Raw genomic sequence first — 20,990 nt, forward strand, 5'->3', positions numbered from 1 at the left:
TGTTATATTTTATGAAAACATTCAAATATTAAGAGTACATACAAAATAGTGGGAAAGTAGAAGGTCAATTATATAAATATAGAATAGAAAATATCAAGAAGATACTCAAATGATATCTAGAGTAAAACAGTGTAGTGCCTGATAGGAGGATGTGCTAACTAATAAGGCTTTAATTAAAGAAATGTGCAGAATACGACAGTGTAATGGTGGAGGTACACACATTGATAGATGTCTTGTAATGCACTGTTGATGAACCTGTGACCTAAGTTTGTCATTCATTGCATAACTACACTGTTGTGTATATGATATGTCAATAAACCTTAGAAAATCTTGAAATCTTGAAAGGGATGTGCAAAATAGCAATTATATACAGTCTTTAATGAACTATTAGAGAATAACGAGTAATGAATATGCTTTAAACGGATCTGCAGATAAATATTTAGTCTTCTCAAGCACCAATTATCAAATATCTCGCCTGATTGTTGGCACTTGACAATCACCTTCACTGAATTTCATTCAGGTGTAACTAAAGTCTGATTTAAGGGTTGTTTATATTTCACATCATTAATCCAAATCTGTAAAGTAACTAAAATAAATGTAGTGGATTAAAAATACCAGGTTAACCTTAAAGAAAGCCCTCAGGATTATAAAAGACCACCATCACCCCAGCCACAAACGGTTCTGTCTGCTGCAGTCTGGCAGGCGGTACCACAGCATTCGGACTAAAACCACCAGACACAGAGACAGCTTCATCCCACAGGCCAGAAGACTATTAAACACCTGAACTTAGAAATAACATTCATCTGGCTGCTACTTAGAAATTATTTATCTAATATATCATATTCCAATCACTTGTATATAGACTCTTATTGCACTATTTCACTATTTTTTCTGTGCATCTGTTTTATTGCGTAGCACTGTTGGAGGAGCCTGTGACCTAAGGGGGGGAGGGGGGTAGGACACGTTCGATTCCTGTTTTGAATAGTGTGCCGTAGATGGGTTTCATTCCATTTCAAAGTCCTTTTGGACGCTCTGTGTAAACGTCGCGCATCCAATCACAGAGGTTGAGGACTGATCACGGGGTTTGTCAAGCTAAGCACATGGTGTAGTCCCAAACGATAGCTGAGGATTCTGGGTAGTGTAGTGTCTTCTGCCGTCCAAAAACTCCGAAAATATATTTGTTTCTCCGAATCGAAGGGGGAAAATACAAAAGCATTGCACACAATTCAAACCAATCAATGTTGTGTAATTAACAAGGACAAGTTGGTGTTTTTTAGTCGATGAGTAGTGCAGATATCACTGTAAAATCAATCGACAGTAAGGAGAATAGGCTACTTACTTCCGGGTGTAAAATTCTCCGTTATCCAATGGGAATGGACGCTCGTAATACAATACAGGGGACATGATCATTATCTTTTAAATAACGTTAACTGAAGGGAACAATCTATTTGATACAGCTAAAGCTCTGGCCTTCCTTAAAAACTAACTAATTTAATAAAAATAACAGTTGCATTACACACAATGCACGTTGTAGAAATGCGTGTGTGCACCACGACAAAGGAGCCTCATTCACTTTACATTGGGGTTGTTTGCGTGGTGCCGACACGCAAATGTAACAAAGTTCGTGACTCCACCACGCATTGTGGTGTTAAGGAGTCGTGGTGGAGTCACGCATTCTGGTGAGATCAGGTTGAAAAAAAACAACATACATTTCTTGGGGTTGCTTAGCAGTTGCTAGGCCAATTGTTGGTGTTGCTTTAGTAACTGCAAGCTACCGCCTGGTGCCGCCCCTAGATCGATTGACAGACAGACAGACAGACAGACAGACACTTCATTCAACCCAAATTGTGAAATGTGTGGAAACAAGTATAAACATTAAATACAAATCAAAGCAATAGAAAGGAATAGATGCATATACAGTAGAAAGGACACGATGAATATTATAACATTTCATGTAGCCTCACTATGAAGGCTAACCTAAATACGGTGCTTTTCTACAGATTACCTTACCACTGCACTGGTAAGGTAAAACTAGGCTGATTAATAAGATGTGAAGTGCTTTGTAACTTATACCCACTTGACTGAATACACAAAAAACAATGAAGAAAGTTGAACCAATAAACTAACACAAACTATCTGTATCACTATAACATGATGATGATGGTGATAAAGAATGTTTCTAACGTTCCGCTGTTCATTAAAAAAACAGCGCATTAAACAAACCATTATGCTCTTACTTTGAAAACCATGCGGAAATGTCGTCATCAGGAGGCCATCACATGGTTTCAGAAAATAACCGAGTGACACGAGTAGATTTTAGCCGAGACCGGCGGAAAGGTTGTCTCAAAATTCTGTGTGTAAAAAGACGATCCACGAGCAGAGATTTGAGATCCACTAGCAGAGATTTGAGATCCACAAGCGCATTTTTGGTCGACAAATACAAAATGGATTCACAAATGCCGAAATCGAAAGTTGTAAATATTAAAGAGATATTCAAAGATCTTTTTTTTATTTGTGAAAATATTTAGCGTATTTGCAGATCCGTTTTACATTTGCACATTTATTTGTGAGTTTGCAAATCTTTTAAATGCATTTGTGGATGATGTTTTACATTTACAAATCACATATTTACACAGAAATTATTTTTCTGTTCACACAAATAATTATGAGACATATCTAAGCCCATATTCCAGGTTGTTGTGTTGAGAATATTCAGGAGAATATTTGTCAGTGTTCCAATGATAATAAACAAACATTTGCATAAAGCATATTTGTCCACTCATATGTTGATAAGAGTATTAAAAACTTGAAAAATATTCCACTAAGGTACATTTAGAACAGATAAAGAATGTGCGATTAATTTGCGATTAAATATTTTAATCGACTGACAGCCCTAAAAATAATACTTTATTCCAAGTGTACTTGCTTTTCTCTTTGAAAGTCATCATATAACGGCATTGTAATACACGGTTCGGCTGCATTAAATATTACACATCTGCCGTAGTTCTTTATTTATAGAGCCCTATGACCTTTGACCTTTGGACAAACTGGACAAACTGGAAGAGCTGCCACCGAAACTGAAGACGTGACGTGGATCATAAATATATCAGCAATTAAACAACATCTTACACTTCTCTTCACACAATACGTCTCCTTGCAGTATCAACACTAATGTGGCTGACTTTTATATTTGATCCAATTGGTAGATATGTAACAGTGCACAGCTGATAGAAAAGGACTTGTAGTTTTTAAAGATATTACTGATTTTCTTTTAATTAAAGAATGTAAATACTGAGTTGAGAGAATAGTCAGGGGATTTGGGTGATGGGAGACACATATATGGATTCAGAATTTCAAGAGCTTACCATTAAATGACGGATATACCTTTCTGTCTGTGATGTTTTACAAATCAGATATTAATGTGTAGAAGTAAAACATGTGAAATATTATAGCAATATCCTGTACAATTATGTGAAAACATGAATAAAACTACACATCTTCAGATGTTATACATACATAAGTGTCCTACACTAATAATACAAAGTATAATTTGTTGTGTTAACACTTTAAACTTGACAGTTTTTTAACCTAGTGGTTAAAGTTATTGAATTGTTGTTGAATATGTTATATTTGATGAAAAAATATTAAGAGTACTTACTTTCATAGGGGGAAAGTAGAAGGTCAATGATAGAAATATAGAATATAAAATATCAAGAAGATACTGTAAGTGATCTCTACAATAAAACAGTTTAGTGCAGGATGTACAAAGATATTAATAGGAGGATGTGCAAAACAGAAAAACTAATTAACCTTTATTTAAACATTAAAGAATACTTTAGGTTAAGGTCTTCTTTTAAATATGAAAAAATCTTTAGGGGTATATAGAGATAAATATTAAGCCTGACTTACTTACTTAACGTCTAATATATTGCTTTCCTGCCCTTATTTTAACTGATATTATACATATTATACTCTTATAAGATGTATGTAGATCAGGGGTCTCCAAACTTTCTTCATCTGAGAGCTACTTTGAAAAAATGAAAGTGGCCAAGAGCTACTTGCATCACATCGCTTACATTTATTCACGTAGTATATAATATATTGGTATAGCCCTCATCAGTTGAATTAAGCTATACTTTTGTACACGTGTGAAATTGCAATACCTAAAGCTTATCACAAATCTTAACTTCACATCAAGGTCCAAGAAAACAAAGATTTCTCACATATTATTATGGCCCACATAGTCATTTCATTTCATTTCAAACCTTTATTTAACCAGATTGGTCCCATTGAGATCATAGATCTCTTTTTCAAGGGAGACCTGCAGCATATAGGTTCCACATGAAACATAAAACAATAAAGGACATTATACATTATATTTACAGGATACATAGTTATAGACATTTACAAGTGCCCATTGTATCAGCAAGCATTTCATTTAGCCTAGCTTTAAAAACATGCAGAGGAATGAGATTGCTCAGTTTCAATTCTTGCTGAAGATTGTTCCAAGCAAGTGGAGCTGCGCACATAAAAGCTGTCTTACCTAAGACAGTCCTTGCTCTTGGCACATCTAACAAGACTACATCATGTGACCTCAGACAATAGCTGCTTGCAACTCTCTGTGTTATCAGAGAGAAGATATAATAAGGGAGTTTACCCAACAAAGCTTTATAGATAAACGTGTACCAATGACTGAGCCTCCGTACAGAGAGTGATGGTAAACCTGCCTTGGTATACAGTGTACAGTGATGTGTAAGCGCTTTACAATTTGTGACAAATCTCAGAGCACTGTGATACGCAGCATCCAATTTGCTCACGTAATTGGCAGGTGCATTCATATACAACAAATCACCATAGTCCAGCACAGGTAAAAAGGTCACAGTGACTAGCCTTTTCCTGGCCTCAAGCGAGAAGCAGGACTTGTTTCTGAAAAAGAAACCTAGCCTAACCCTCAGCTTTTTAAGCAGGTTATTGACATGAAGTTTAAAAGAGAGACAATCATCAAGTCAGGTGAGCTAAAGGACTCTCTGAGTGTTTAGATAGTTAACTTTAGTCTAAGTTATCTCAGTGGGTCTCAAACGGTTTGGTCACAAATTATTCAAAAGATTATTTTCGCGGCACACTTTCATATGACCATTATCGATATAAAAAAAATATAGAATAAAGGAAAAACAGTTATGAAATACTATATGGCAGTAAAACAAGAATATAATTTAAAAGGGGAGTGATTTGTAAAATATCCATAAAGAAAAAGAACATCTGCTTACAGTTGTGTTTCATCTGGGTGTTGAGAGATGTATCCATAGATCTCTTAATGTTGCTCTCAAAGTGCACCAGATTGATGCTTTTAACTTCAATATTTAAAAAAAATCTTCCTGGGGGAGCATCACCCCGGACCCCCCTAGAGGAGGTGAGGTCCACTCCCCACTCATAAAAAATAGCACTTTACCCCTGCCGATATGCCGTGAGCCGATTATCGAGCCGTCATTGTAACAGTCGCGGGTGTACTGTGTGTTTGCGTGTGGGGAGTGTTGCAAAATTCCACTGTAGCGCCGCGGCCGCCGACCACTGTGGGCTAAGCCCCGAATGTTTTCAGGTCCAGGCGACGCCCCTGCTCAGATTTTCATATTTGTATACGTCATGCCGATTGCATGAAGTATAATGTGAAAAGTGTCTCGCTATCTATCTATCTATAACTATATCGATCTATCTATAACTATCTATCTCTATCTCTGTATCTATAAGGAACCGCAGTATACAACAGGTGTTGCTATAGCAACACGTCTTGTTTATGTTTTCGCGCTAGATCAATAGCGCGAAGATCAATAGCGCGAAGATCAATAGCGCGAAGATCACTGCATTTTCTATAAGGTCAATATTACCCGCTGGCGCTAATGGGTATAAATGGCAATTTTCTGGGCCATCTTTTCAATATGACTTCATATTGACAATTTTTAACAACAGAAGGTGCTACATAACACACTTTCAGGAAAAGTCACGGACTGGGAGATTTGAATATTTTATTGAAAAAAAGTGACATACAATCAAAAAACAGCTGCGGGTAAAATGTACCCGTTGGCGGTTCTAGTGTTAATCACAGGGTTTGTCAAGCCAAGGGACTGTAGTCCCAAACGATAGCTGAGGATTATGGGTAGTGTAGTGTCTTCGGCCATAAACATAACAAATATTTGTTTCTCCCAATCGAAGGGGGGAAACACAAAAGCATTGTACACAATTTAAACCAATCAATGTGGTGTAATTAACAAGGATAAACTGATGTGTTTAGTTGATGAGTACTGCAGATTACTATGCACCATATCCCAACGTGCATTACGGCTAAAACATCCAATCACCGAGCTTCAACCATAGCTGAGGATCTTGGGTAATCAGTTCAGTGGGTGTGTATTGCCTACGTCTGTTTCCGGTGACTTTATTTTGAAATTCAGTTCCTGACGGACGGCAAACAAGCCCGATATTCTACAATTAAACAAATAAAGGATAATTGTGTGTTATTCTTTTCTAAATAACAGTGTGTTATTTAGAAAAGAATAACAAATTAGAAGGAAAAAAAGATTTAAAAAATACAGATTTCAGTATTCTGAGGCTCTGAGCCCCATTTATTTTCCTCACAGACAATAAAAAAAGGCCGACATTATACGATTTAAAATAAAAACAATAATCGTGGCTTGATATTGAGTAGGAAAATGTTTTTATGAACCACACAGCTTCCGGTCTACCACGACCCGACCGGACAAAAAGACGTGGTGCAGGCACGAAACACACAATCAATAGAAATACATTGCTTTTAAAATCGTTCTGTGTGACACAAAAAAAAGGGGAAAATGCTGTTGGTGAACACAAATCAATAGATTAAATGTTGTGACTATAACATGAAATGCCGTGAGACTGGGTTGGACCACAGCATGTCGGACAGACAGCTTAATGTAGCTCATCAGATGGTTAAATATCACATTGAACATATGGACTGCTGGTAGCTAGTTTTGTATTTTGAGAAAACATGTTTAGATTCCAATCAAAATGTTACATTAGTAAAAGTTCATATTATGGGCATCTTGCTGCGTAACAGCAACGTAACAACAATCATAAATGATTTCATGTAAAAAATAAAGAAACATGCTGTTATAACAGCAGGAGCCAGCAGGTATCAGTTATTCAAAATGTTTGATACATTTTTACACTGACATTATTGATTGTACCCCGGAATTTCCTGAAAGAGCAGCCTGAGTGTTAGCAGCTGTGTTTGATGTCCAGAAATAACTGAATTCATAAAAAATACAAAAGTTTTACCTCAAACAACCTATATGCATTTATTTTCTGATATGTCAAACTTTTAAGGTCATGAATTTCCCAAGTTGGGATCAATAAAGTATCTATCTATCTATCTATCTATCTATCTATGAACAGAAAAAAATAGAGAAGAAAAAGAGAGAAACATTGACGACTCAAAACATGATCAAATAATGATTCTGAAGTGTACAGCACCTTTACTCTTTTACAATCACTTTTTCTTTCCAACCCAAAGTGCTTCTGCTTTGCTTTTTTAATTAAAATAAAAGTAGCCATGACCTGAGCAGCTGCAAAAAGTGGAATACATTTCCTCTGGCAGTGATGTATACGGCCTGGGCCTGGGGCAGCTGAAGCTGGTGTTGGCCGGAGGAGAAGCCCCTGCTGCCAGAGTGAAGCCCCCCACCCAGGAGCTGTGTCAGTACTACACTGAAACTGTTTTATAACAGTCTGTAATTCTTCTGCTGAGCTACACAGGGCGGGTCATGCCAAGAACAGCAGTTGGAAGCAGTTGGCTTTCACTCAAAGGATGAAGAGAGTCTGTCTTCTTGACTATTATGAACATACACTCTGAGTTTGTTGGGATATGTTGAGATTCAATATGTTCGGACTTCCAACAGCTGTGCTGAAATAGGCCGCATGCATGCACATGTATTAATCTACCAGAATGTGGATTGACTCAAAAAAGCGTCGCTCCATATCGCTTGTCAAGAACTCCACAAATGCAATAAGGTCAGGCAAATCTCACTTTTAAAATAAACCTTCGTCAGAGATTGAACATGAGCTGTTCACATACTAGACCATCGCATAGAACTCTACATGTATTCATTTGTGTCAATAAGATTTTAGGACATTACATTTCCTGGCGTCTGCAGACCAGTCCAATAAGTGCACGAATGTGTTGTGACGGAGTGATATCTGTCTATTTCCTGGAGGAAATAAATGTTCCTGAGTGTGATTAATACCTGAGATAACTTTCGATGGGTTGAAAAGTCATCCATATCGAATCATCTTATCTGTGAAATTGATTTGTTTTGTTTGGGATTCTCACCATTTAAACTTGTATAATCCTGAGATAGTGTAAGCTGTTCTGCTCTTCCCTAAAGAGTCTGAGTTCTAGCAAAAGCCTGGTCCTCTTTTCAGCATCACTTCCAAATCTCATTCTGAACAATGAAGGTCAAACTATAACTTTGGTCTTTCAAGCTTCTCTCTTGAATGATGTCTCCTGGCCGGCCTGCCAAAGCCACTTAAGGACACACAATTCCCTGCTGGAAAGCTTCCAGAGCTCCTATGATGATATCTACAGAAATATATTGAACAAAAGCTTTGGCAGAGGCCTGTGTGTTGATGGAAATTGTTCTCAGCCTGTAAAGCGTAAACACTGGCCTCATAAATAATAAAACAAATTCTGTGAGTGTGGTGGTGTGTGTTGGTGTGTGTTGGTGTGTGTTGGTGTGTGGTGGTGTGTGGTGGTGTGTGTTGGTGTGTGTTGGTGTGTGGTGGTGTGTGTTGGTGTGTGGTGGTGTGTGTTGGTATGTGTTGGTGTGTGTTGGTGTGTGTTGGTGTGTGTTGGTGTGTGTTGGTGTGTGTGTGTGTGGTGTGTGTTGTGGTGTGTGTTGGTGTGTGTGTGTGTGTGTGTGTGGTGTGTGTGTGTGTGTGTGTGTTGGTGTGTGTTAGGTGTGTGTGAGTTGTTGTGTGTGTGTGTGAGTGTGTGTTTGTGTGTCGTGTGTGTGCGTTGTGTGTGTGTGTGTGTGTGTGTGTGTGGTGTGTGTGGTGTGTGTGTGTGTGTGTGTGTGTGTGTGTGTGTGTGTGTTGTGTGTGTGTGTGTGTGTGTGTGTGTGTGTGTGTGTGTGTGGTGTGTGTGTGTGTGTGTGTGTGTGTGGTGTGTGTGTGTGTGTGTGTGTGTGTGTGTTGGTGTGTGTAAAAGAGCATGAAAAAGAAGAAGCAGCTCAGTTTGGTCTTTGAACGGTCCTGCTGTGTGTGTGCAGAGACGCTGCGGCTGGCGGTCATCATCGGGGTGGGGGTGGGGGCCTTCCTCGCCCTCTCCATCCTCCTGGGGACCCTCGGCTCCTACTGCTGCACCCGATTCCAGCGGAGTGAGTTCCCCTCAGACTAACACATGAAAAACACATTGTTTGTTCATTTTTCATTCTGTGATAGTGGTTTTTTAAATGGTGGCAATGAATCCTGATCAAGATATGTTTTACCTCGTCAGTGACTACACTTCATTGTCAATTCCTCTGTTTGTGTGAAACAAAAAGGAGACAGAAATGCTGTCTCTCACCGTCCCACAGAATAATAATATATACAGACATGGATACACCTGTACACCCACCTATATTATTTTATATACACATACATACTCATGCATAGACACATGTATACATAAACACATTAAGACATTGTACCACTTCGTGTTGCTTGATTCAAAGTTAACACGTTTTTTTCAACACAAGCTGAAAAGATTTTGAGTGTGACATAAAATATGACCGCAAACACTCCTCTGATAACTGTCTGAAGTTTCATGTGTCTCAAATCAGCGGCTGCTAACAGCTGACTGAATCAGACAAACATTATCCGCCTCTTGCTTAGCTTTGGTGATACACTGCCAAAAAGCTACTCTAATGTAGTTTTAGTATGGCCTAACGTCAGCGTTTTACTTGCTGATTGTATTTACGCTTTTAAAAAAATCCTCAAGTGGTGTTAAAGTGTATAGATCATCCTGCTTAACACACTGGCTAAGTATCATAAACGTGTTTTTCCACAGATCTTATTTTCTGCATTATTACAAAAGATCCCATTGCTGTTTGGCATGGGAGCTCCCTGTAGTCGGTCCAATCTCTATAACATCATTGTTGCACCACTCTATGGTTTACAGCAGGGGTTCTCAAAGTGCGGCCCGCGGGCCAATGGCGGCCCTCGGAAATGTTTCTGGCGGCCCGCCATAGTTAATGTGACACGCTGAAATGCATGCGTTATATTTTAATCCTCCATGGTTGTATCTAGTAAGAATTAGAATGGAATTTAAGAATGGTAAAACTGCGCCCCCTGGGTTGTCATTCCTAAATTATGAATGACAGCTTGTGGAAAGTTTGCTAGACTACTGGTTGCATGGCAACTAGGCATCTCGCGAGTTGCGGTAATTGGTTAGTACAATAAAGAAAGGATTTATTTTGGAATTAGTTTGTGTTCCGTTTTTCTTGGGCGGCCCTCAATCCAATATTGGGTACCTCTCAATCCAATATTGGGTACCTCTCAATCCAATATTGGGTACCTCAATTGGCCCTCACTCATCAAAACTTTGAGAACCCCTGGTTTACAGTGTCACAGAGAAATAGCTGCGAGCCTTAGCTGACGTTAAACATGTACATTCCTTCTGTTCAGTTTCCTTCATTTGGGTTCGTGCCCAAGTTGACCTCCAGCTCTGTTTCCGCTCACAGCCCTTAGAGGGTCATTCTGGTCTTATTCTAAAGACATTTGACTTTCGTTCTGTTTACATCTCCTTCACTGCAGGAGTGCATGACTTCCTGCCCCACATTATGGCTGCTAGTCCTTCCAGAGCGTGGTGGTCTTAGCTCTGTCTGGAACATCAGAGGGAACAGAGCTTTGAGATGTGTCTGCTAACGCCTCTGTGTGTGTGTCTGTCTACAGAGGATGTCCATCTGGTCATGTCTTCTCTTCCCGTGTCTCTTTCGCGCCAGAGGGATGTGAAACCAGAGAGTAAGGCCTTTGTTACAGAGTGTGAGAATGGTTCGATGTTTGCAGTTTGATGGGCAGTGACTGCAGAGGCTTTTTTGCCAACTGTATTTAATAGTATTCTAAATAATTCAAATGTTACCCTCAAGTAATGCAGATGAATTATATAAGCCTTAGCAGAGATAGTCCTTCTCTGGGTCACAACATATTTCCAATGCATACTAACGAATAAGCCCTTGTGACAAGTATCTAGATTCAGCATGAGATGCCCATCACTCAGTGAGAATCGGCTCCAGGCTCTCAACTCGTCTCTTGATATGCAGAGGCGGTAGAAATCAGACAGCATAGTGGAACCTGCTGTCAGTGTTTCAATATGAATAGGAAAATGATATTATAACCCTTGACAGTTATAAGTTTAACGTTGGCAGAAGACTATGTTCATATTGTGATCTCAAGTGAAGTAAGAATGCATGTGAAGGTTTTAAAGAACTCTGTGTCTCAATTCACATTTGGTTTGATGACACTTTTATGCAAAATGTCCCGCATCCAGCTGGGAGGTCAAATTTAGGAATAATATTAGTCGTTTGACTTTAGGTGAATACAGCTCTGTCAAGCCATTGTAAAGGGACAAGTTCATTTGATCATATCTCGCCCTCAATAAACAATAATATTAAAGGTGGGGTAGGTAAGTTTCAGAAACCGGCTCGAGATACACTTGTTGTTATATTCCATGGAATGCTCTTAACATCCTGATAGCAATGAATATCTTAAGTGCTTTGACAAAATGCATGGCCTACCTGCCTGTCAGCCTTCCATCGGGGCACAAACTTATCTCGTGCCCTCATTGGTCATGTGTGTTGGAGGAGGGGCAGATTTTCTCCAGTTGTGTATTTTCAAATTCTAGCGATCTCGAGCCGGTTTCTCAAACGTACCTACCCCACCTTTAAGTTTAAATATTAGGTTCAACTTAATATTATTTCTTTCAACTAACCTAAAACAGTTATTGGAAATGTGTTGACATAATACATTTAATTAAAGTAAACGTTGTTCAGTTGTTCAGAGCTGTACTACCATGAGGCCAATACGGAGACAATCAGTTGTTATTATTTGTGTCTCTTAGTTAAATGAATGGGAATTAATCTGTGTTGATTAGTTGAATGAATATGTTTCCTGTCATGTCTCTTTGTAAAATGTAATTCATAATTAGGCTCAGCAGCTTCTCTTGGAGGCCTCAGGCAATGTATGTGTTGGTCTGTATTGCATAATTAAACAGTAATGATGGCACTTGTAAAGTACTGATATCTAGTTACAGGAGTAATGTGAGGGCAGTCTGTTATTACAGCTGCTAAAGAGCCTCTGGTTCTTTGTGCAGTGATAACAGCAGGCTTTACACAAACCTGCCTTAGTTACAAGCTGGCCAATCAGATGCACCTGATTCCACCAACCAAGGTAACTGCTGACCAATAGTGGAGGCCTTTTTCTACAATTGAAGTCTGTTGCTAAAAACAATAACTCTATTATATTACTATAAATAGTTAGTTTAGAGAACATGTTTCTTGTACTTTGTCTATGAAACAGTTTAATGGATAACATGCATTGAAAGATTAAAACATGAAAGTGCCCCCCGAGGCACGCTGTGTTCCTGCTCTGAAGCGTCGCTTTGAAGCTATTGTTTCCTTCTCATGTGATGTGAGATATTCACTTGCACCGCTTAGCAATGTTGTACCAAGAGAATGCTCGTTGATTAGTTTAATTAATATTAGCCATAGTACTGGGAGGACATTTGCAAAGTGAAGAACAGCCTGCACAAGCCTTTCAGTTTTTATCTTAAGACTTTCAGAGTGCCGAAAGAGAAAAGAAGTGCAGTATCCTCCGGATGATTGTACATACAGTATCTTGTTGTGGCCTCTGTGAGATAAAGTAACCTCATCATAGTGACAGGCCAGAGTCAGGCATTTCATATCCATCCTGCTGGGCCAGCGATAAACAGCTGCATTATTAGATTGCAGATATTGATCAGTGTCGTTCTGTGGGGTTCTGGAGAACACTCGTGAGTGTTCAAGTGCTTAGTAAGCAAAAATGTAGTCTGTTACAATTATGAATGACCTGTGAGAAAAAGTAACCTAATCTAAGTGCAAAATATAAAAGGAATGTAACCTGATTACTTGCCCTTAAAATGAAATGCAATGCAAATAAAGACAAGAGAAAGGAAATATCAATAAGGCGTTTTGAACAGAACAATGTGACCTTAAAAATAAGAAATCAATATATTTTCTTTACCAAAAATGTGTCTTTTTTAAACAGAACTGTGAATAGAACAAAAGCATAGCAGAATACATTATAGGATATGCCTACAGATGTTATTTTAGTTCAATATTCAAAATTGAAAGCATACATTACATAGTACTTTTGTTCATCAAATCACGTGCACTTGAAAAAGTCCTGTGTAAGAATGAGCTTTTTTAATCTATCATACTTTATTTTAAATGTTTTAATTGTATTGTAAAATTGTGCTCCTGTTAGTTATCAGTCTTATTACAACTTTTGTAATGTAAATTAAAAAAAAAAAAAAGATTCCTGATTACATAATCCTGTATTCCGTTACATGTATTCCGAGTGAGTGAGGGTCTCACTGCAGGCGGGGGGGGGGGGGGGGGGGGGGGCACACCACAGTCTTCATTCCCCGTGTTGCCATTGAAACGCTGGTTGTGAAGCTGCCATTAGCACATAGACGGACAGGGTAGGTTACAGGACGATGCATCAGCAGCCTCCTCCAATCAGCCGCTCCGTCTCTCCCTCTCCTCAGGTCTCAAAGGAGCGGGTAAAGTCAAAAATGACATCCGAGTGGAGATCGTCCACAAGGATCACAACGCGGCGCGGGAGAGCGAGGAACACACGAGCACCAAGCAGATGATGGTGAGGGGACGCTGCCGTGTGTCATCACCGATGTGCATGCTCTCAGTATTCACAATGTATCACGACTAAAGCCTGCTTTGCTTTTAAGAAGGCTTGAGTCTCTGTGAGTTGTGTTTGTAACACAAAACATTGTACATGTCAAAGGTAGAGAACTTAGAACAAGAACATAAATAAAAGATGTTGAAAACAAAATAAACCTCAAACTGAAACTGAACAGCCATGGTTACACGTTGCTGTTGTCAGGGTTGCATATTGTATAGTCTCTTGGAAAACATACATTACCTTGCCTTGGACTTTCTTCCATTGACTCACGCTCTCACTGCAAGCTGGTGTGTCATTGTTTCCATCATAGAGACCTCTTTTATAATATCCATCCTCTGTGCTTTAGTGTGTGGCTCAGCCTCACACCAGTTGCTTGTTTCTTACTTGTTATTAACAGTATCTTAGACAAGTAGCAATCATTATCAAGCGGTATAACATGTTGCATTCCTTGGGTATTTAATAACCCGGAATGTCTCGGATAGTAGCATGCACATTGTCCCTAAAGGTACTTAGTTTATGACATTCCCAGACAATGTGTGTATCTGTATATTCCCCACCTTAACGCGTTGTTGTGGCAACGCAGCACTCACAACAGGAAGTAATGAAACCGAGGAATCAATAAAACACAAACACAGATATAGTTGATCAGTATTTATTATGTGTTGTTGCAACAAACAAATAATAATGGGGAAACATTGACCTTCCCCCCCGACAGGAGCAGCAATCATACAGCATATAGCCACTGGAATGAACACACACACATCTTCCCTAACCATGTTTAACACACACACATGTGATCATGCAGCCTCCCACACAAAGGTCACATGTTTATCTCTCTGAAAGCTATACTTGTAGATGTTGAAAAGTCATCATCATGACATCCTTATAGTAAACTAACAAAGGTTAAGTGTTTTTAGAACCTGAGGCCTTCTCTGAACTTCCTCTGCCCTCTGCGTCAGCTCACTTCAAATGAACACATCTATTGATAATTCAGAACGACCATGGTCTCTAACTCTGTGTGACCCAACGCAATAACACACATCCTATGGCTCACCATGTGACCTTAATGAATATGCCAGAAATACGCTGCCATAAGGATGCTGCCATAAGGATGCTGCCATAACTCCGTGAACCCACTAAAGCCTTAATATTAACTGTATGTGAACTGTGCTGCAGATTGAGCGCGGGGAATTCCAGCAGGAGCCCGTGCTGAAGCAGCTCGAGGTTCTGCAGGAGGAGGAGAAGGAGTTCCAGCACATCAAGGTGGGTGACAATATTCAGGCACAATGTCAACTGCAGGAAATCCAGCGGGAAATGTGATGGCTGAGCTTCAGAGAGCCAATTAGCAGAGGCAGAGAAGAAAGCGTTCAATAAGAAGCGGCTGCACACAAACAATGCCTGTTAGCAGAGGTGTGAAGTAACTAAGTAGATTTACTCAAGTACAATTTTGAGGTACTTTTACTTTACTATACTACTACTCCACTGCATTTATTTAACACCTTTAGCTACTTTCAACAACATGTATCTCTATATACAGCTATTGGACTTAATCGTTAAGTCACAAAAGAGTCAAATGATTTAAATATTTCACAAAAAGTAAATCAGAACTGTTTTTTCTACAACAATGAAATGCTATTTGATGCAACAATATTATCTAGAAATATCACATGTATAATATAATTGTCTACACACGTAGAAAAGACCATTTTTCTGCACAATTATTCCTTTAAATGTGTAAACTTTAAGGAAATGTTTTACTGATAATGCTTTTGTACTTTTATATTTTGAATGCAGGATTTTACTTGTAATGAAGTATTTTGACAATAATGTATTGGTACTTTTACTCAAGTGAAGCACACTTCTTCCACCACTGCCTGTTGGTGTGATGTGAAGAAGGGCATGCTAGCAGAAGTGACAGCACAACACATGCGCGGGCGTTCCAATTAAAGATTAAAGACATCTTAGTTCAATGCTGTTCACACCTTTTAATGTCATGTACTCATTTAGCCATTGGATATTATATATATGGACACATATCATGGCAGGCATAGATTACCGCAACAACACATCAATCTTAATAATCCAGAAATGAGTGTTCAAGACATAAATGTAAAGGTTAATGCATTTGACAAAGGCTTAAGAACAACTAACACAGCATTATGTTTCTATAAATGCCAAGTGCGTCTAGTGCCTGTCCAAAAAGATCTCACAAATTCAATTTGTCCAATAGCCTGCAGGCTGCGACATACACAGGAGAGATAAACGGAGAGGAAGAGAAATGGCTGCCTCTCCCTGCTGATTTTCTGTTGAACCCTCTGGGAAAATTAGTAGGGAGGGATAAAGTTATTTATATCTGTATTTCTCCATTAGCTCTACAGCGGGAGCATTATGATGTAGGTCTGGTTTGATAAGGCTCGTATTACTCTCGTTCAGTCAAGCATGTTCTTTCTACAGCCTCGCAGTCACATCTGGATCAGAGAAGTGAGTTAGCCAGTGATGATGTTGACTGCAGCACGCCATGCTTCTCTTCCCACACACTGAAGACCAAGCCGTGACTCCTATTACTTCTTTATTTGGACATACGAAAACAAACTCCCAAAGACTTTCGTTGCTGCAAACAAACAGGATTTGAAATAAAAAAAGGAGACGCGTGTCGCAAGTTCAAATGCATTGGTTTACTTTGTATTGGCAGCAATGTTTTTCAGCCGTTTTTTAGCTGGGATACATTTTTTACAAAAAAGAAACCTGCTGCCGCACATCAACAGCCAGAAAGGTTACACGATAACACATTGGAGCCTAAACAGTCTCCCATGTGGTTAAGAGGTCAGCTGCTAAGTAGCTAGCTAGCAGAGCTCTCTTTACACCGTTGGGATCTTTTCATAAATGTTACCTGTTTCTTCAGTTTGCTTACCCAGGCGAACACATAGTCAGATGTGTCACCGCACCGTCTCCCGCGCATCACTTAATCCCACTGTTCTAAATGAACACGGTTGTTGTTGCGCGACCTACTGCATAATGGAAGAGTATGTAAGTACTTAGCCAGTCACAGCGTTGCAGGCAAAGAAGCTCAATATTGGCAAATTAAATAATGTTTCTGTGGACCGATTTTGTCAAATTTGATACGTTTCCAACGGCACAGTGGATGGAAATCACTGCAGTAGGTAGTATCAAATAGCTTTATTTCAAGTGTTGGCACTGGCTAATACCAAGACAGCGACATGAGATGAATGAAAGAGCTCAAGGCTTTTAAAAGCAGCCCACATTGGCCTTCTCCTCGACGCTTTCTTTGCGTGTGGGCTTTTAAGAAGAGGCAAAGCATTCATTATTTGCAAGTGTGGGTAAACAATAATCTTTACGAAATACAGAAAAATACCGGCACACCGTTTTGTTTTTCTGAGTTCTGTTTTAATGAAATAGTTGCATAACAACGTATGAACCACAGACGGTTGAAATGGTCAAACATGGTGTTGCATTGGTTTGTTGAATGAGCAGCTAAACATCCACCAGGGAAACAAGTGCATTGCCCTTTGATGGCTGGATAACCAATTAGCTGCTGAGCTGTGGAATGGTGCCATTGACTCGTTTGGACACATTCCTTTGACAGCAGGAGGGGGGTACATTTGTTATTTGACTTTCTAACTAATAGGAAGAAATGGTGACGTGTAGAGAGCCCATGAGGGCAGCAAATGCTGAGATGCTTCATGTAGCTACATTCCCACTCTCTCACGTTTGCTTATGTCACACACTTTGAAATTCAATCAAGAGGTAAGCCAAGTCTTTCTGCCTACTTAATATACAATACCTTAGCCAAGTGACTACATTAAACTAATCATAAATCTTGAATGAAATGGTATACTCATTACCAGACTACTGAGTACATTTACAAACCCCTCATTTAAGGTTACTTAGTCATTTTACAAGACACAGTTGCACCATGACCTGTAAGTCGTAGCTCCTTATCGATAGACAGACATAGATCATATACATATTTCACTTAAAATACATTTTAAGTGACCTTTATTTCTGGGAGAAACAGGTGAACGGCTCTACTGTACTACACTAAAAACTAATTATGCTTTTTTGGTCCTTGTCTGTGATCCAAATGCCAGGTGTAATCGCTCCGTTTGACGGCTTTTTCTACTCGGAGCTGCATTTTTTGATAAAATTACAGCTTTAAGTTAAGGGAACTCCTAAATGAGGCAGTTTTGTTTCATGTAAAAAGACGTTTCAGAGCCATGGGCCTCGACCTGGATTTTCAGCGGTATTATTCTTTTATAAGAAAATAATCTTTTGAGGCTCTGTTAACACCTACGTACTGTATACAGTATGCCTGCAGTCTGACTTTCTGTTTAGATGAGTTGTACACTTTAAACCTTTAAATATTTGTTATGATGTGGATACAAAAAACTGAAACATTGACTTTAATTAAATGTAATATGTCAACAGATGTCACATAGCTGTATTAGGTTAATAATATGACGTTTAAACGTAATATTGTGGCTTAAAATCAACATTTCAGTTTTTTCAGTGTAGTTTCTTGGCAACAAGATTTTGATATTAATAAGTTCTGCAGCGCGGAAACTGCATTTAGCTGCTTTTTCACTTATTTTCCCTCTTAGACTGTATATACAGTAGCAGAGAGCCGCAGTGAGTTAATATCCACGGATGGTATTAAAAGAGAGAAACAGCAAGAGCAGTTACAAACATTCAAATGTATCAACATATCCTGAACACACGCTGCACAGAAAGATGAATAGAACAGAGAAGTAATTAACTGAATAGATAAGTCAACGGCAGGTCCTTTACACTAAGTATGTTCTCTGCTTCAATGTTAGCCTGTTTATTTATTTTGTTAATTCAACATCCCATATCATTACGGTTTGGGATTCTACTTTGATCCTCAGAGGAGAAGGTAACAGAGGAGAACAACTGTTTGTTATGTAGTCCCTTGTCTATTGTGTTTTTATACACTGGAAAAACGGAAACGTTGACTTTCATTAAATGTATTCAACAAGTTTCACATAACTGTATTAGGTTAGTTGAAAGCAATAACGTAAAGTTGAACCTTATCTTTGTTATTTAAACATTATGTTATTGCTTTCAACTAATATAATATAGTTATGTGAAATATGCCGACATAATACATTTAATTAAAGTCAACATTTCCGATTTTCAGTGTAGATGCACCGTGTTTTACGAAATGAAAGCCTCGATTCATTTGAAGGCAACAACAATAATGTAGGTTATTGTCCTTTTTTGCTTCATTTACATGAACAAGGACCCCACCAATGGCTACTACAGTGTCAACACCTTCAACGAGAACCAACCCACCCCCACTATGGCCCTGGCCCAGAGCCAGACTCCCGACTTAGTCCGAAGCCCCCCTGCTGGAACTATGACCTTGGGCAAGCAGCGGGTGCCCACCGGCATGTCCTTCACCAACATCTACAACACCCTGGGGGCCACGCCCAACCGCCTGTACGACTACAGCCAGCGCTTCGTCCTGGGCATGGGCAGCAGCTCCATCGAACTGTGCGAGCGGGAGTTCCAGCGCAGCTCCCTGAGCGACTCCAGCTCCTTCATCGACACGCAGTGTGACAGCAGCGTCAGCAGCTACAGCAAGCAGGAAGGCTACGTGCAGTTTGACAAGGACAGCAAAACCTCCGCCTCGTCCTCCTCCCACTACTCCCAGTCCTCCTCTCAGAACTCAGACCTCACCAGGCCTCTGCAGAAACGCATGCAGACCCACGTCTAACCGTTTTTGGGGGCCTGAACAGGATGATGAGGATGGAAGTGATGTTCCAAAGAGCCATTTTACCTACACAGATGAAGGGTGTTGTTCCCGTGCTCAATTGGTATTACACCAGTGGGACATAATGTGAATTGTAGATGCCAACTTTTGACTTGATGAACCTGCTGGAATCAAAGTGCGATTTCTTATTATGAGCCATCAACACAAAAAAATATTGACAATCATTTGTCTGTTTTCTTGCTCATAAGAAAAAAAATCTGCAGCTTGCTGCAGTTCTCATTTTCTTTCATTCCACAGACTACCTGAACATAAGCACCTATGGGCAGCGGTATTGTTGGCCAAAAAACTAAAGAAGTAACTAGCAAGTTTTTTTTATTAATGAGAAAACTCTGAGTGTTGTGAGCTCAGCTGCTGTATTGTTAAAATCAGAAAATGGCTTTTCTTCGGAGTACCTTGGAAGGAAAAAAAGGATATGAGCTGGCACAGCAGTAAAACCTGTTATATGTCACTCTTTTCCTGTACATCAGTTACCACAACAACCATGGTTATTGCTAGCTGTATTAGTAATGGATTCCTCTTTTGTAAATGTCCTGTACATTGTTTTAGCTCTTTAACGGCTACTATTTTTCAGACATTGTGAGATTTTCCTTGCCTTTCAGTGTATGCTATGCGATGGATAATTTCTCATCAATTAATCACAGAATGCATGGAGAAATGGACATGTCATCTTTCTCAAACACACGAAGGCAACTCCCCCCCCCCCCCCTCCCCTCTTGCCTCCTAAAAGACCGTAAGATGTTTACAAGTGTAGTAAAAGCGTATTGAGGTCTGTAATTTTCCCATTTAATGTGAGACACTTGCAGTTTGTGTGTGTGCTGTATCTCTGGGAAGCACTTTCTAGCTGCCAGAGCAGGTTTGTCACATCCATTCATTTGCTGATATTGTGTTGTTTACACTAGAGCTCTGTAAAACCCAGCATTTTGTGTACTGTGTTTTGACTACCGAAGGACAAAGGGGAAAGATACATTGAGATTCTTGCCAACTGACATTTCTGATCTTCTGGGGACTTTGATGCCTGCTGTTTTAAGTGAGGCAGAATGCTCGAGCTGGACGCTAAAAGCTAATATACCTTTGAAGGCTGACAATGAGACTGCTGCACTCAAGAACAATGAAAAAAGGATGTGCAAACTCATGTACGACCAGAAACATCAATATTTCAATGAAGAAATGAATACTAGTCTGTCTGGAATAATTGTGAGTGCCTGGGCATTTTGATAGG

At 39.4% G+C, this 20,990-nt stretch overlaps 1 protein-coding gene across 1 annotated transcript in view; it reads left to right on the forward strand.

The window, feature by feature from the left end:
* Positions 1-20,397, forward strand: part of kirrel3a (kirre like nephrin family adhesion molecule 3a) — a 366,436-nt gene extending 346,039 nt beyond the window's left edge. Inside the window, exons 12-16 of the mRNA XM_034098423.2 lie at positions 9,294-9,401; positions 10,957-11,025; positions 13,808-13,917; positions 15,136-15,222; positions 19,238-20,397. Of these exons, the coding sequence (XP_033954314.1) occupies positions 9,294-9,401; positions 10,957-11,025; positions 13,808-13,917; positions 15,136-15,222; positions 19,238-19,714 (851 nt within the window). The 3' untranslated portion in view covers positions 19,715-20,397. The remainder of the gene's footprint in view (positions 1-9,293; positions 9,402-10,956; positions 11,026-13,807; positions 13,918-15,135; positions 15,223-19,237) is intronic.
* The last annotated feature ends 593 nt before the right edge of the window (positions 20,398-20,990 follow it).

This window comes from Pseudochaenichthys georgianus, chromosome 14, assembly GCF_902827115.2.
Source record: "Pseudochaenichthys georgianus chromosome 14, fPseGeo1.2, whole genome shotgun sequence".
NCBI lineage: Eukaryota > Metazoa > Chordata > Actinopteri > Perciformes > Channichthyidae > Pseudochaenichthys > Pseudochaenichthys georgianus.